We start from the raw sequence: 14,842 nt of genomic DNA, 5'->3' as shown, positions 1-14,842 counted from the left end.
AAATATATATATATTTACATATAAAATAAGAAAAATTTTTCCAAAATAAAATGTTTATGCACCCTGTATAGTCGACGTTTGCTACAATCTCCAACCATGTACTTCATTCAACGGTTCGTAATTTCGATCAAAATGGCCCCGAAATGTCAGTCTTTCCGTTTGAATTTTGTTAATTTTATTACAAGTAATTGAGCATGTGACTGCTATCCAACGTGACTTATTGAAACTTGCTACTTATGTGCTATTATTTCGCTAAAATATGATTTACATACGGCAATCCAGAAAACGTTTCGTTCAATTATGATGCATAAATGTCGCGTGTATAATTATTAGGATAATACATTATACAATTTCGATAAACTACAGCGTAAATATTTTGATAACACGCATTATATATAGAAGAAGCAAAATATAAAACTTGTATAACAAGAGATCATATTTCTGCTATTAATCTAATAATTATGTGCAAGTTAAATTGAACAAAACGCTTTGTAATATTCGATGATTAATATTTGTCATTTTCGTAAAAACGTATAGTACCACATATCTCTTCTATGATAGCCCGTACATATGTATAATTATTGTTAAACGCTAGAAATTCGTTAAACTCGTCATTAACAAGAACTAAATTTTAAAACTGACCTAGGGTATTTGATTATCAAATTGTGAATGGCTAGTATTAATTACATATCTCCCCCTCCCCTCTCTCTCTCTCTCTCTCTCTTTCATTCTTTCTGTCATTCATATATTTCACCTCACTGTGGTTTGTTTACTTATATTTGAACATTCACACGCGTCCGCTTAATTAATTTAATATAAAAGAAAAAAGAGTAACAAATTGCATAGTTAACAAATAAATAGGAACCAGCCTATGTTACACTTAAGGTACTAATGGACAAAAGTGCAAATAACGTGATATCCGAAACGCAGTCCTGAGGAAACATTGACTGAGAGGATATTTTTCACTTTTGTTCGTTTTAATTAACAATGAATTGCAAGATAGTGCCTCTATTTAGTTATAAAGGTTAACAATCGCTATACCATCATTCTCCTCTTTTTACCATATGCTATTTTCATCACGTTTGCAGTTTCTATCATGAGGGTATCCAGTATAGCTACCGTAAGTCCGTTCTTTACCGCTAGCTCGTCGTGATGAAACTTTGTCCATTCGTCCTCCTCAGCCTGAGCCTCTCTCGCCAGCAACTCGTCGACCCTGTCTCTGCGTTTCCTGCTCCATCGCATCACCATGTTTTCTCGTTGCAATTTTGTCTTGAAACCGAATAGTGTGGCGACTTCCTTGTTAACGTACTCGACGAGTTCCTCGACATTCTTTGGAATCTTCATCGTAGGCTTCGTTTTCACATTCGGCTTTGTCCAACTCGGGCCGGGCTTTTCATATTCCGCTCGATAGACTTCCACAATGGTCTCTTTACAGAGATCGAAAAGGAAAGTGTTGTAGATTCGCCTGTCCTTTTTCTCACTCTTGTCTTCGGTCAACTCGTAGATCTCAGGAGGCGCTTCCAAACTCGCGATATCTTCACCGGCCAGTTTAGCGTTGTATATCAGAGCTGTGGCTTTCTCAGTGAATGATGTTAGCTCTTCGACGTTTGATGGGATTACGGCAGTGACTAGCGAAGGCGAACCGAGCGAAGCCGATAATCGACCAGGTGGAGTATAAGGAGGAGGTGGTTTATTCGGTATCTCTCGAACGTAGTAAGACACTTCCTCTGCTTCCAATTTCTTGATCTTAAAAATAGTTACATATACATTCAGGTCGAGTGTCTATATTTGCAACAATTGGATCATACTTGGGATACGTACCTCCAATTCGATCTGCAGTTGTTCGATTCGAAGCAGCTTAGCTTCCAGTTCAGCGAGCTCCTGACCAGGTTGTTCCAATGAAGCTGTACGGAGCAAGAAATATACATATAGATAAATACGATAGACAGGCAAAGAGACAAGTTTATCGGGAAAAGCAACACGAGCTTTCACATTACATCGGGGGTTCACAATTCATATACTTAAATTGAAAGTGCTCAAAGGAAAGGAATGGATAAAAGATATATCAAATAAATGTTTCTAATGCATATATATGCATATATATATATATATATATATATAATACAAAGCTGTGACAAGGTTGAACATTCCATATAACATTTGTACACGATAGTAAACCTTTTCTGACAGATTCGGAGGGAAGAGAAGAATAGTAATCGATGAATATAATTGTGTGTGATGCATAATATTTACAGGCCTTTCTTGTGCGCATACGGATCAATAATGAAAGGATCAAGCATTTCATGCGACACTGATTTGTACAGAGATAACAAGTCAATGTTCATCATTCGTAGTTTCGTGTATTACCTTTAGACAAATATAATCTCGACTTTGCTATTTGTCTGAAAATAAACAACACATGGCTATACCAGGCAACGCTTTTGCACAGGAGAGCACACAGCCATTATAAAAAACAAAAGGTGTTTCTGTAGTATATAATATGTATAGATCGAGATGTGTAAATATGTATCGAGTGTCTCTGAGATGGTCAGCCCACATAGAAATTGCATCGCATGATTCCGATCGAGAATGATAACAATAATTTGTAAAAAGAGAAAAAAAGATTCATTATCTCTCAACATATACAGGTTGGCTTGCTTTGAAATATGTTATTCGATTCTTGCAATTCAATCGAATAACATATTTCACAAAAATTGTTTTGCAGCGTTCATGATTAAATTATCCTGTTAGACCAGACATCCATTCGATAGCGATTACAATATTTATATAACTTTTATAATAACACATATAACGTTTTATGTTTGAAAAATATATACAATCGGACGGATGAGTACTATAGCATAGAATGAATCGATACTCTGATTCATACATTAGATGTAGAGTTCGAATTGATATATGGGAATTTATAGTTGATTCTAATGACTCTGTATATTATCTACTATATTTCTATCTTTATATATATATATATAATATTCTAATATTACTTCAATTACTGAAAGATTAGTGAGAATACCTTTTAATTCGTAGATCATAGCTTCGATATCCTTCTCGGACGTAGTGACGATGGACGCAGAATGGAAATTAGTCTCCATATCGATGTTCTGGTTCGTCGCTTTAGTGCCGCTTAGTAGATCATCATCCAGAATATCAATATCCAATCGCGAGTCATTGAAATCTCTCGGCGAATCCATCTCGATCTCGGATACTCCCCTTGGAGTATCGCCGGCTTCGCTGGATTCGGACGAACCATTTTGTTCCTGCAGTTGCGAGACTCTCTCGCGTAGCTCATATATTATCTGAGAAGACTTGTCGTCTTCGTCCAATTTCAAAGGAATCATTTTTCTCTTCTCAAATAAGCCGTCCGGGTCACTAGCTTCTACTGATTGCCCGTCCTGCAATTTTGCTCTTTCCAAGAATCGACCCTTCGTTGCGTCCACCTTGGAAGATTCTTCCTCGAGCTTCCCCGTTGTTTTATTCATCTCGGGAAATGAACTATCATCCACCGCAGAAATCTCTGCGCCCAGGACCTCGCTAATCTCTTCCGTGGTACTTGGCACGTTCTGGGCATTCTTCTCGTTGTTTTGCGAATTGCTTACAGAATCAAACGATGATTTCTGCGAGATTTCGTCTAGTATTCTCAATACGTCCTCTGATTTATGGATAGTTTGATATCTTTCCGGTAAATTAGCAGACTTCTTTGTGATGCCTATCTTTGAAAGATTATCTTTGTCTAGAATTTCAGACACCTCGAGACTCTCCTCGGAAATGTCTTCGTACTCTGGATCTTTCAATATGTCGAATGTTTTGTTGATACTTTCAATTACTGGTGCGTCTGATATCACGGCCTCATTATTCTTCTCGACTGTATCATCCGTAATCTCTTCTTTAGTTTGTCCAGTCGTAGATACAGCATCGTCTATTACCGACTTATGAGAATCGTGTGATGTAACAGTTTTTTCCACAACATCCAATCCACTCACAACAACTTCCACTAAATTGTCCAACTGCTCGCCATCCGAGCTATCTTGTTCCGAGATTGATTCTAAACATTCTTTTATCTCTACAGGCACGTCTTTGTTTTCTTCCACAGCACGTTCATTCTTGTCCTTGTACGTGGTGGAATCCTCTTCTTCTGCCAATTCGACTTTAGCATCAATTTCAAGTTCAGATAATGCGTTATCCTCGGCGCTACTTGAATCTAATTCCGTGATTATAATTTCTTGTACTTCCGATACCGCTTCGCGTAGACTTTCTTCATTATCGATTTCCACACATAAGTTTACATTTACGGCAGATTTATCGTCAGTCTCGTCGATTTTCCGTAACGAAGTATCTATTATTTCTTCACGATTACTATCTTTGTTATTTTTACAAATATTCTCTGAAATTACATTACTTTCGCTTACATCTCCTACATTTGTTTCTCTTTGCGTTTTATTATTTAACAATGAAATATCTGAAACTGCCTCAGTTTGATTATCTATATTCATATCAATATCATATAAGAATCCTTTAAAACGACTATCCACATTCCTGTCATTTTCCACAATATTCTTAACTCTGTCTAATAATTCAGCCATGGAATCAGAGATTACATTATCAAACTCTTCGTCTTTAGGAATGCTTTTTTCTTTATCATTTTCTCTAGCAATTATATCCAATATATCGTCAAGTTCATCATTACTTCTTGCAACATAAGTTTGTGCTAATGTATCGTTAAACGTAACGTCCTGTACTGCAACATTTGTAGATTCCCCCTTTGGAAGAAAATCTGACATGCCATTTATTAAAATGCTTTCTGCTTCTTGATTTGTTATATCATCGACACGTGATACAGTCTTTTCCGAGAAATTATTCAAAGTATCGTCCAAGCCTGATTTTGAATTCTCGAATTCTTCACGTACTCCAGTGCTAATATCATCTTGCGGCACATCGAACGAATCGGATGTCGTCCAGTCGTTTTTATCCTTAGAAATATTCTCCGTACTGATCGTACGCGATCGATTTTGATCAACGTTAGATGCAAGTGCTATTGAATTTGTGATACTGTCGAGCACTTCTATTTGAATATTTTCACCAAGATTTTCTAATATCCTCACATCATCCACGACATCAATTTTGACTTCTGCCTCGGAAATATTCCTTGACGATTTCAAATCCTTACCAGCAAGAACGTGTGAGCTTTGACTTGAAATTAAACTAGGTGCGCTCCAGGAACCTTGCGATATACTTTCCTTTGAACGGTGACCAGCGATGATGGGAGATTGCACTGATGCAGTGTTAAAATGTTCAGAAAGTTTCAGAGAATGTATTTCTTCCGCTTGAGATTTTACAAAGCCTTTCTCAATTGTTGCTTCATTCAACTCATTTTGTTCATTTATATTTTTCTTCGAATCATTGATAATTTGAGTTGCTGTATTCTTCACAAAATCAAGACTTTTTCTACTTTCTGATACTTTGGAAAGGATTTCAGAAATCGATTTTATATCGAGTTCGGAGGTCAAATCATTCAGTAATTCTTCGTTTCCGCTTTCTTCTAATATTAAATTGTCGCCACTTACAATTTTAATGTGTTGTGACAGTACAGATTTCTCTATTTCATTCATAATCTCTCGGCTTTTGGCTTCGTAATCGATTTCATGAGACGAATTGGAAATGGTAGAGGCTTCTTCCGGGATCATTGCCGATATCTCATTATTTATTCTGTCCGATATGTATTTATCATGGCTCAAATCATTGGAAGATATTGATTTTCTATTATTTAATGATATAGACAGAGATTCCGTATCGATTTTCTTCTCGGGTGACACTGCTTGCTGTTCCTCATTTTCAGTATCAATTGCTTCACTAAAAACTGATTTAGATATTATCTCTGATATATCTTGCGATGTATTCTTTTCGTCGTTATTTGTTTTGGACTTCTCATTCGATTCGTTACTTAAACGCGACATTATTTCTGAAAGCGCCTTTATATCCTTTTCGATAGAACTTATATCTTCACTTAAATTTTTATTATTTAACTGCAGAAAATCTAACTTTCTCGAATAAGTAAGTATACTGGAATCAGTAATACGCGCAACATTTTCTGTAGAACGCTCGGATTTGCTCGGAATAGATTTAGAATATTCAATGTTTGTTATTTCCGGAATCTCAGAATCTCGGAAGTCGGATAGTATTGTGGAAGTCTTTGGTTGAGATTGATTGATATCAGTAATTAATCTATCATTTGCCGATTCAGTGTTAATAGTACTGTGATCTTCAAATCTTGCATCCGATGTTGTTTGCACCGTACTTGCATTCGTTTCAACATCTTCCGTATCGTGCAATACACTAATTTGTTTCATGACAACAGAAGTGGATTCTCCGATTTGCCTTTTAGAAAGGGCATATTTTCCAGAACATGCATCATTCGAAGTCGATGACACTGAAGGTACTGTTTGAATTTTTTCGAATACTTCTTTCGTATAATCGTCCAAAATAGTTCGAACGCTATCGTGAGAATCTATAGTATCTTTTAATTCTAAAGCGTTCTTAATATCCGCGAATTTTGTAGGTTTCTGAAAACTATCCCTTTCGTGCTTATCATCGTATGTTATCGTTACGACTCTCGACAAGTCCTGCCGATTTCTCGTTAACAGGAGATCAGATTCCGATCTGGATCTTAATAAATCGCTACTTTTGTAGATGTCCTGTATCCTTTTAAGCGGTATTTCAGGTACTTTAAAGTCAGCTAATGATTTTGGCTCTATAGCTAATTTGTCAATTTCTTTGATATCTTTCTTCGATTCCAACTTTTTGCGCATCTCATGGATGGTCGTGTCATATTTCTGTCATAACATAAACAGAAGTTTTTATAATAATAATCAAAAAATAATCAAATAATTATCTATGTATATATACACTTACTTTGATTTGATTTAACAAGTTTGCTTCCAAAGCACGTAGCTGTTTCTTCGCTTGCTTCTTTGCTTCTCTTTTTAGACGCGTCATTTCGAGACGTCGTTCCGCTAATTTCTCAGTAAGAACTCCTATCCTTCCTTCGACATCGCTCGTATCAGATGACAGGGTGGTATCTATGAAAGAACACAGACGTCTCTCTGATCGTGATCAGAGTTTGAAATTATGTAAAAAGCTACATTTAATTAATATTTAATAAAGTAACGAGTTGTCATAATTATTACAATATTCGCAAAGAAACTCGTTTGTTTTGAATTTATAGTTACAATTTAATGTAAAATTTATTAAAAAGAACTATTATACGTTATATAATGCAATTGATCTTTTATTATAAGTGTATTTATATTACCCCCTCCTTGTTGACCCAAATTAGATGCTGTTGCAACGAGATTAAATGCTGCCTGCTCCATACGAGTAACACGGTCCTCTTCTGCTCGTAATTTTGCATGCCACGCCATCCACTCTTTGACGCAGTTCTTACGTGATGCAAGTGCGGTTTCGCGTGCGTTCAAAATTCTAAAGAGAACAGAAGAAAATGTACAGTTTCAAGAATATGCATGTGCATGCCTGTTATGCGGATTGCCTTTGCAGAGAATCTATTTTTACAATGCTTTACTCGATGTGGCGTGGAGATGTGCACAGTTTATTATTAGACTTTCCAGCGCATGACTTTAGTGATTCAACATTTTATTAGCGGAACACATGTGTATCGCGTCAAATAACAGTTTTCAAACAATATTAAAGTAGAAAAGAAAAAAATGTGATAAATGAATATATACACGTGCACTTACCGTTCAAATTCTCTGTCTTGCGACCTAACAACTATGGATTTTGAGAGATTTTTCTCACTTTCCTCGGAACTGTGATGGGAAACGGTAAAAGTACTAATATGAGATATTGATGCATTTTGAGTATCTTGCTCGATCCTGGGAAGACTATCATCATTCTCAAATTTTTTGTTCGAAGTTTGAGTGGATCCGTTTTCCTTATTCTCATTTGTTATTTCGCTCGATAATTTCAAACTTTTATCCTTAACAGCTTTCGAATGCGAATGTTTCTTAACGAATGCCTGAAGCGAAGTTTGGCTTTCATTAACATCTAATTCGCCCAAAATTGAACTTTCTTTGTTGTTAACTAACTGAAGCAGCAATTCATTCTTCACTTTCGTTCCTTTATCATGATGCTTGACAAATTCCTCAAATATATGAGAGCTTGATTTGGACCCCAATATATTTTCCGTTGATATACTGGAAGATGATTTCGTTTTCTGATACTTTGAATTTTTACGTTTGGAGCTTGTTTTTAACTCGGTATTATATTGCGACTTTTTAGATATGTCTCTATCGCTCGTGACAGATTTATCAATCTTCTTAGAGTTCTTACTCGTACTTGTCTGTGATATTTCGGAGATTTGAGACTGCGTCGTTTTTGAAACTGTGTCTTGGGCTATTGTGTTGATCTCTTCTTCTATAGATTCACTATTGGTGGTTACGGCATTAGAAGTCAATTCCTTCTCCTTTGCGATTGTCATGGTTTGTATGGAAGGCTCTGATAATTGTGATAGTTTTGAATGTTTAGACACCACTTCCGCTATCGATGATCTCTTAGACAACTCTTCTACTAACGTATCAGATTCGGATTTTACATTTTCAGGTACTGATGCATCTACTTCTGGTCTCGATGACTGCGATAATCTGATCTGATCCTGATTTTCCAAGAGCCGAATATTTATCATCATAGGATGGCCTTGCTTCATTTTCGACTCCATGTCCAACCTCTGATTTTCCTTCTGCAGCAAAACATCTGCTCTGGGCATTTTTTCTTCGTATTTTCGAGATCTCAACTCATATTTCGATAAATCGCTTTTCTTTTGTAACTGTATGGGGCTTTTCTCTTGCTCCTTACTCTCAGCTACTAAGTCATCGGGTTTTGCCACGGATGTATTGCTTTCTTCGCCTAAATTTATAAATACGTTGGACTTCAACCAATCAAATTTAGATGTGTCGCTCTCAGATGCATGAAGGCGTGTGTCCATCTGACCATGCTGAGATTTATCCGAATCAATCAAAGAGCTCATAGAGCTATTACTACGAATATCATAACCCTTCATAGGACCTGATAATCTTCTCGGCGATTGACTGTCTGCGGTTCTCTTTAATTTCGTTAAGATATTCTTCGTTGACATTTGCAAATTAAACATGTCCCTCTGTTTTTGCAACATACGTTTCCGTTCTTGGCTTGTAATTTCATATAATAATTTTAATCTGTCAATAAACAGAAAAATTTAACATAATAAATAAAAAATATAATATATAGTCACATAAATGCCACTTACCTTTGAATTTCATCTTTTTCTTGTTGTAGTTTTAGAAGCAGAGCTCTTTGTTTTTTTCTCAAGGAACGGGCATCTTGTCCAGTATCTTTCATTACGCGTTTTTGCTCTTCCAATTCCACCAATTTCTTAGTTTTATCATTTAATGTTTTTTCACGAAATTTGAATAACTCTTCGATTTGATAGCTTCGTTGATTCTCGTCTCTTAAGAGTCGTGCTATCTGTAAAAGAAAGTATAAAAAAATATGCAATTAATATCCACAATTACAAATACAAGCATACGTGTATATATTTATAATGAATTACCTCTGAACCTATATATTGATTAAACGAACACGTTACACCTCGAGTTGAGATACTAATTTCAGTTCCGGTTTCCGTTTTAATAGACGAGGTAGTTTCATGCAAACTAATCTCCGACATGGTCCTTATTCTGCTGGGCACCGATGCCTGTTCTATTTGATCTAAATCTTCGAATTGTTCAGCCGAATCCAAGGACAGTTGGGAAACTTTGTTTTCTCTCAAAAATGATTCGTACACGTTTTCTCTGTCACGGATCTCTGTCAGTCTATTTTGCGCGTTTCGTTCGTCCGCGGATATATCCGTTTGGGTCGCTATATCGTTTACCGTTTGCGTTTGTACCTCTGCTACTTTGACCCCTACTGTTTTATTAAACTTTCCATAATTAAATCCGTAACCCGATTCATCAATATTGCCTTGGTTTGGGATATAATGCTCTCTATTGAAATGTATTTCATCGCTTGATTTTCGAGGTTCGGCGATGTCTTTTTTTACATAATCAACTGGATTCCATATTGCTGTAAGAAAAATTCCGAATGTGTTTAATATAATATATTTATACATAATTCCACTAACAATGGATTTCTTACTTTTTTCAACAGCATCGTTATTAATTACTGCAGCTGCACAATCTTCCACAATTTGTACTTTTTCTTCATCTTTTTCGTCGGCTTTCTGAGAATTCTTTTGTTCTTGCATCTCACACTTAGTATTGTACAAACACTTTTCAACATCCATTACTTGTCGGAGGGACTCATTATAAGAATCGTAAAGATGTAGTTCTGCCTGAAACTGCATATGTAAAGCTGTTGGGTGTAGCTGAAATTCCAATGTACTTTTATTTTACTAAAACTGTACTATTGTGAATGAACAAACAACAATGTATTTATACTTACCAATTGTACTTCATCTTGTTCCTCCTCGGATTTTATTGCTGGCTTGTATTTTGGGCATCTTGCATCTACTTCCGAATCACTGCTCTGCGTCAAATATCTCCTTCGTTTAGATCTGAATATAAGATTCATTTTTTCTGGCGTCATTAAATTATGAAATTCTGGTTGAGAATAACCGGCTCTGAGAGAGATTCTTCTAGAATCAAACAATGTCTCTGGTAGTGTAGTGTCATCCACATCATTTGAATCATCGTTAGTAGTCGTTTTTTTAGTTGTAATAATGCTTTGGGAACACGATTCCTCATCTTTTTTAACGCTTGTACTTGCAGATTGTGTCACGGAATGTTCTGTATATTTAAAATTCTCCGAAGTTTTAGTTGATCTAGCAGAATTAATGTTCTGTTTACTTTCCATAGTTGCTTCGATATCTTTACTTTTTGATGACTGTGTAGAACTTGTAGGATACGCACTTATTCGACTCCTGGAACTATTTGTTTCAGACATAAATTCAATATCTTCTGATTGTTCTGAATTGACGCTGTGTAGTTTATCTTCGCCTTTATTAGTTAACATTTTATTTTTATCAGACATTCTTTTCGTTTGCTCCTTATAGATAGTATTTAATTTGTCTTGTTTCAATAATCTATTATCTGAATCAGATTTATGTTTCAGGTCTTCTATTTCAGACTTTTGCTTTAAAAAATAGTGACTTATGTCTTTAGATTTATTTTCAGTGCTAGATAAAACGCCCATATTATCTCTCAATGTAACTTTATCTAGCGCCTTCCAAGGTGGAATAATCGCCGATTCATTACTAGATATTCGAATCTTAGATTCCGAAAGATTGTCTTTTGTTAATTCTACAGACTGTGCATTAAAGGATCTCTGTCTTTTGTCATTATCCTTTTTAACACTAGGCGATACGAAACTTTTATCTTTTGATTTTACTGACAAAACGTCATTAACTTTTGTAATATGGAATGGTCTATCATTTTTTGGTAATTTTAAATTACTTATATCACTGGCATCTTTTCTAGAGATGTGTCTTGGACTTCGACTACGTTTTACTTGGTCTTGTATGGATTCGTCCCTCTTTGCACACAAAGAGTCATCCTTTTTCATCCTCTTGGATCTATTTTCCTTCTCTCTGGAATTGTCTCTAACATGATCCTTCTTCTTACTTAAATTAGACGCTATGGAGACATTTGGTGCTTTCAATGGTTCTATGCTTTCGCAATTAATAAATGACGATCCATCTGAGGAGAAATCTAATTTTCTCTGTACTCTCTCACCAGTTCTTAGGCCTTTGTCAGATCTATCGTGTGCAAATTCTTTTGTAGCTATTTCAGACTTTGCTGAAGACAGCTCCTTTGAAACGGAATTCTCTCTGCTGGAGAAATCCAGCGCTTTTGGAGAAATTTTTAGATCGGGTACTTTCAGCGGTTTAATGAAGTCCATTTTTTGTATAATTTGATTTTGTGCAGTCAAATTTTGTGTACTAGTTGCTTTCAGTATCGAAGAAGTCAAATTGTTTTTTGCTTGAGAACTTGACTCACGTACTTTACCGCCAATATCAGAATGCTCTTCTAAAGCGAGTTTTTGTTTTACTGCGCTAATAAATGTAAAAGGATATGGCTGTACAGGATAATAGGATATCAAATTTTTTAAGCTCTTTATGCCAATTGCGGGCAATTGCAAATCAGCTGATTGCTTTTCGAAAGTCTTCTGTTGCGCCTCGAGTTCTCGGGTAATCTGTGCTGCCTACAATGAAAACGTCATATGGAATTTTATATGTTTACAACCAAAAAAATAACAAGTAAAAATCACTCACAACAGCAGAGGTCTCGGCGCGTTTGGCAATAACATCTGGATCCGAGAAGAATACATATTTCTTTTTATCAATGGATTCTTCCTTCTGGCTACTATTCATATTCTCATTCTTGAACTATAGATAACATCCCATAAAATTACCATATTATCATCCATGTTCCTCATAAATGTACAATTACAGTGGAATGCAATAGCACCTGAATACAATACAAAAAATATAATTAATAGACAAAACATTTTTTAAATAATTTCTTAAAAAATTTATCTTTAATAAAAAAAAATTATTTACAATAATATTATTTAACTGCAAATCTTGCGAGAAGAATTGAAAATTTATAAATCAGCGCAGAATCAATTATTTTATAATCTTTATTATTTTACAGTACTTCAATGATATATTCTTATTCATGTACTAATTGCTTATATGAGCTTGGAATACCTAAATAAAAGATATTTTCTTAATAATATAAATTATATTTTTATGATTAATCAAATAATTTATCATTTGCGATGACACTAACTATAAGTTTTACAATAGAAATTGAGTATTCTTGAATTTATTATTTTATAATGTTGTATCTTTATTTATTTATGTTCTAATTGCTTACACACAGGTTTGGAATATGTGTAAAAAATATTTTAACAATATGAAACAACAAATTATGTTTAATCAAATATCACTATTGTGAAGGTGCTATTTAACTGTAAGTCTTGTAATCAAAGTTGAGTATTTAGAAATTAATCGTTTTACAATATTTACAAAAAAATATTCGTTGTTACTTGTTTTAACAATATAAAATATATCTCTATATTTTTAATAAAATAACTTGATCATTTGTGACAAATCCTGTTCTTATTGTTAATTATTTTACAATTAAAATTGAGTTTTTGTGAATCAATTACTTCACTGTGTTAATAAATATATTCTACTGCCTTGTCCTTACTCATTTATATACTAATGGCATACACAAGCTTGAAATATCTATGTAAAAAATATATCTTTATGTTTAATAAAATAATTTCATTATTTAAGAGTAAATTAGACTGAGATTATAGTTAATCTCTATACTGATAGATTAACTTTAATCTCTGTTGGTAGATTATAAAAATAGACATTAGCCTGTATCAGAATTGAAGATTCATGTAATCAGAGCGAAATCATTTTACAATTTTTACAATAAAACATGCTCATTTACATTCCAGCTTACGCTCTTACCTAAGCATAATGATCAAAAGGTAAACCTAATTAAGGCATCCAACAGCAGGTGAACAATTCTCCTCGATCCAGTGTAATTTACTCAACGATAAGGGCAAGGTAAACGTGACATCTTCACGAAAAACGGTAATCGCGCACTCACGTCAACTCACACAGTCATACACGCACGAACACGGCACACACGCGCACACTACACGCACACACCGATTAGCGGCGCCGTAGTTTAAAGATCTGTGATTAGCACAGATGTACTAGATACGATAGAGAGCGGTAGGATCTGATAAGATCTACGGCTGATGATTTCAGACGATTCCAGGTTTTACCACAAGCGTCCCGCAGAAGCGTCTGCGTCGCGCGGCGTTTCCTTTTTACCACTCTTCACCGAACGTCAATTCCACGTATGCGTCGATACGCGTACGGAATACCGCGTGCGTACGAACGCGGAGAGAAGGGGTATCGCACGCTCTCGGGCAGTTTGCCACAACGGCCGTTTGTAAACCACGATCACGTGGTACATACGTCGGGTACGATCGCTCGCAGCTCGCTCTGCTCGCTCGTGATTGAACATGGCAGCGCGCCGCGTATATACATACGTGCGCACGAGCCAATGAGCGTAATCGATAGCGGCGACGCGAGCGTGAGTCCTGTGCGATTACTGCAATTCTGTGAACGGCGAGGAAGCGTTTACAATTGCATGTTCAACCCCACGCGCACTGATACGCACTCTCCGCTCTCTGTCGCACTACCGCTATTTTGTCACAGCAGCTACACATGTTTACCATGTGTTTAAACGCACGTTTCGATAACGATACCGCAAAATTTCTTCCCCCATCTCTTTCATGCATATGTACTTTCTCCGTACTTCACAGATGCCTTCAGGAATTAAGCCGTCGTCTCATTCCGTCAGCGGAAATTTACAACGGAACGGAACAGTGAAACCAAGCACAATCGCAGAAAAGAAAGCAGAGTAATAACTGCAGAGCTGTGATTGGTCGCTCTGTTCCGCTGTAAATTTCCGCTCATAGGATGGCGGCCTTAGGCAAAAATCATTCCGTCTTTGTTTCTTACTGATTATCGAACAAAGACAGAATGACTCTTGTGTCAATTTGCGTCACTTGCTGAAAAAAAGCTCCTAAAGTTGTTGGATGTAAGAATGCATTTTTCATGCTGACGCTCGACGCTCATTTTCAGCGTTAAAACAGGTCACGTCAAAATTGATGCTTGATATTCGTCAATTTTGATTACGTCATCTGTTTTGACGTTCGAATCGAGCGTCGAGCGTGAAAAATGCAG

The 14,842-nt window shown here is 35.8% G+C and overlaps 2 protein-coding genes across 5 annotated transcripts in view; one reads left to right on the top strand and one right to left on the bottom strand.

The window, feature by feature from the left end:
- Nucleotides 1-396: 396 nt before the first annotated feature.
- On the bottom strand, nt 397-12,536 carry LOC108747724. Of its 3 annotated transcripts, XM_018485393.1 has the most exons (12): nt 12,335-12,536; nt 10,507-12,264; nt 10,201-10,429; nt 9,617-10,128; nt 9,314-9,531; nt 7,770-9,242; nt 7,328-7,494; nt 6,928-7,118; nt 5,788-6,848; nt 3,035-5,724; nt 1,822-1,904; nt 397-1,746 (listed from the first exon to the last, which is right to left on the bottom strand). In XM_018485393.1, exons 1-12 carry the CDS (start codon nt 12,431-12,433, stop codon nt 1,036-1,038), a joined length of 9,192 nt encoding a protein of 3,063 aa, XP_018340895.1. In that variant the 5' UTR covers nt 12,434-12,536; the 3' UTR covers nt 397-1,035. The 3 variants fall into 3 exon arrangements, with proteins under 3 accessions (XP_018340895.1, XP_018340892.1, XP_018340893.1); XM_018485390.1 differs by having other exon boundaries at nt 3,035-6,848; XM_018485391.1 differs by having other exon boundaries at nt 3,035-6,848; nt 6,928-7,094.
- LOC108747725 (dosage compensation regulator) overlaps nt 7,786-14,842 on the top strand; it is a 20,082-nt gene continuing 13,025 nt past the window's right edge. Inside the window, exons 1-2 of one of the 2 annotated variants that reach the window (XM_018485394.1) lie at nt 7,813-7,853; nt 13,537-13,648. The gene's annotated coding sequence lies outside the window, so the exon portion shown is untranslated. Of the gene's footprint in view, nt 7,854-13,536; nt 13,649-14,842 lie in introns of both variants that reach the window. The other variant, XM_018485395.1, reaches the window with a different exon arrangement.

This window comes from Trachymyrmex septentrionalis, unplaced genomic scaffold (genome assembly GCF_001594115.1).
Source record: "Trachymyrmex septentrionalis isolate Tsep2-gDNA-1 unplaced genomic scaffold, Tsep1.0 scaffold20, whole genome shotgun sequence".
NCBI lineage: Eukaryota > Metazoa > Arthropoda > Insecta > Hymenoptera > Formicidae > Trachymyrmex > Trachymyrmex septentrionalis.
This window is presented reverse-complemented; position numbering and strand designations above follow the sequence as displayed.

What these genes read in the sequence shown, in the direction of transcription:
- LOC108747724 (XM_018485390.1), bottom strand. Translation starts at nt 12,433, where the DNA reads ATGAATAGTAGCCAGAAGGAAGAATCCATTGATAAAAAGAAATATGTA. An exon ending in TAACGATGCTGTTGAAAAAA is followed by an intron (nt 10,129 to 10,200) that starts GTAAGAAATCCA and finishes TTTTTCTTACAG; the next exon opens with CAATATGGAATCCAGTTGAT. An exon ending in AACTGCAGATCGAATTGGAG is followed by an intron (nt 1,747 to 1,821) that starts GTACGTATCCCA and finishes ACTATTTTTAAG; the next exon opens with ATCAAGAAATTGGAAGCAGA.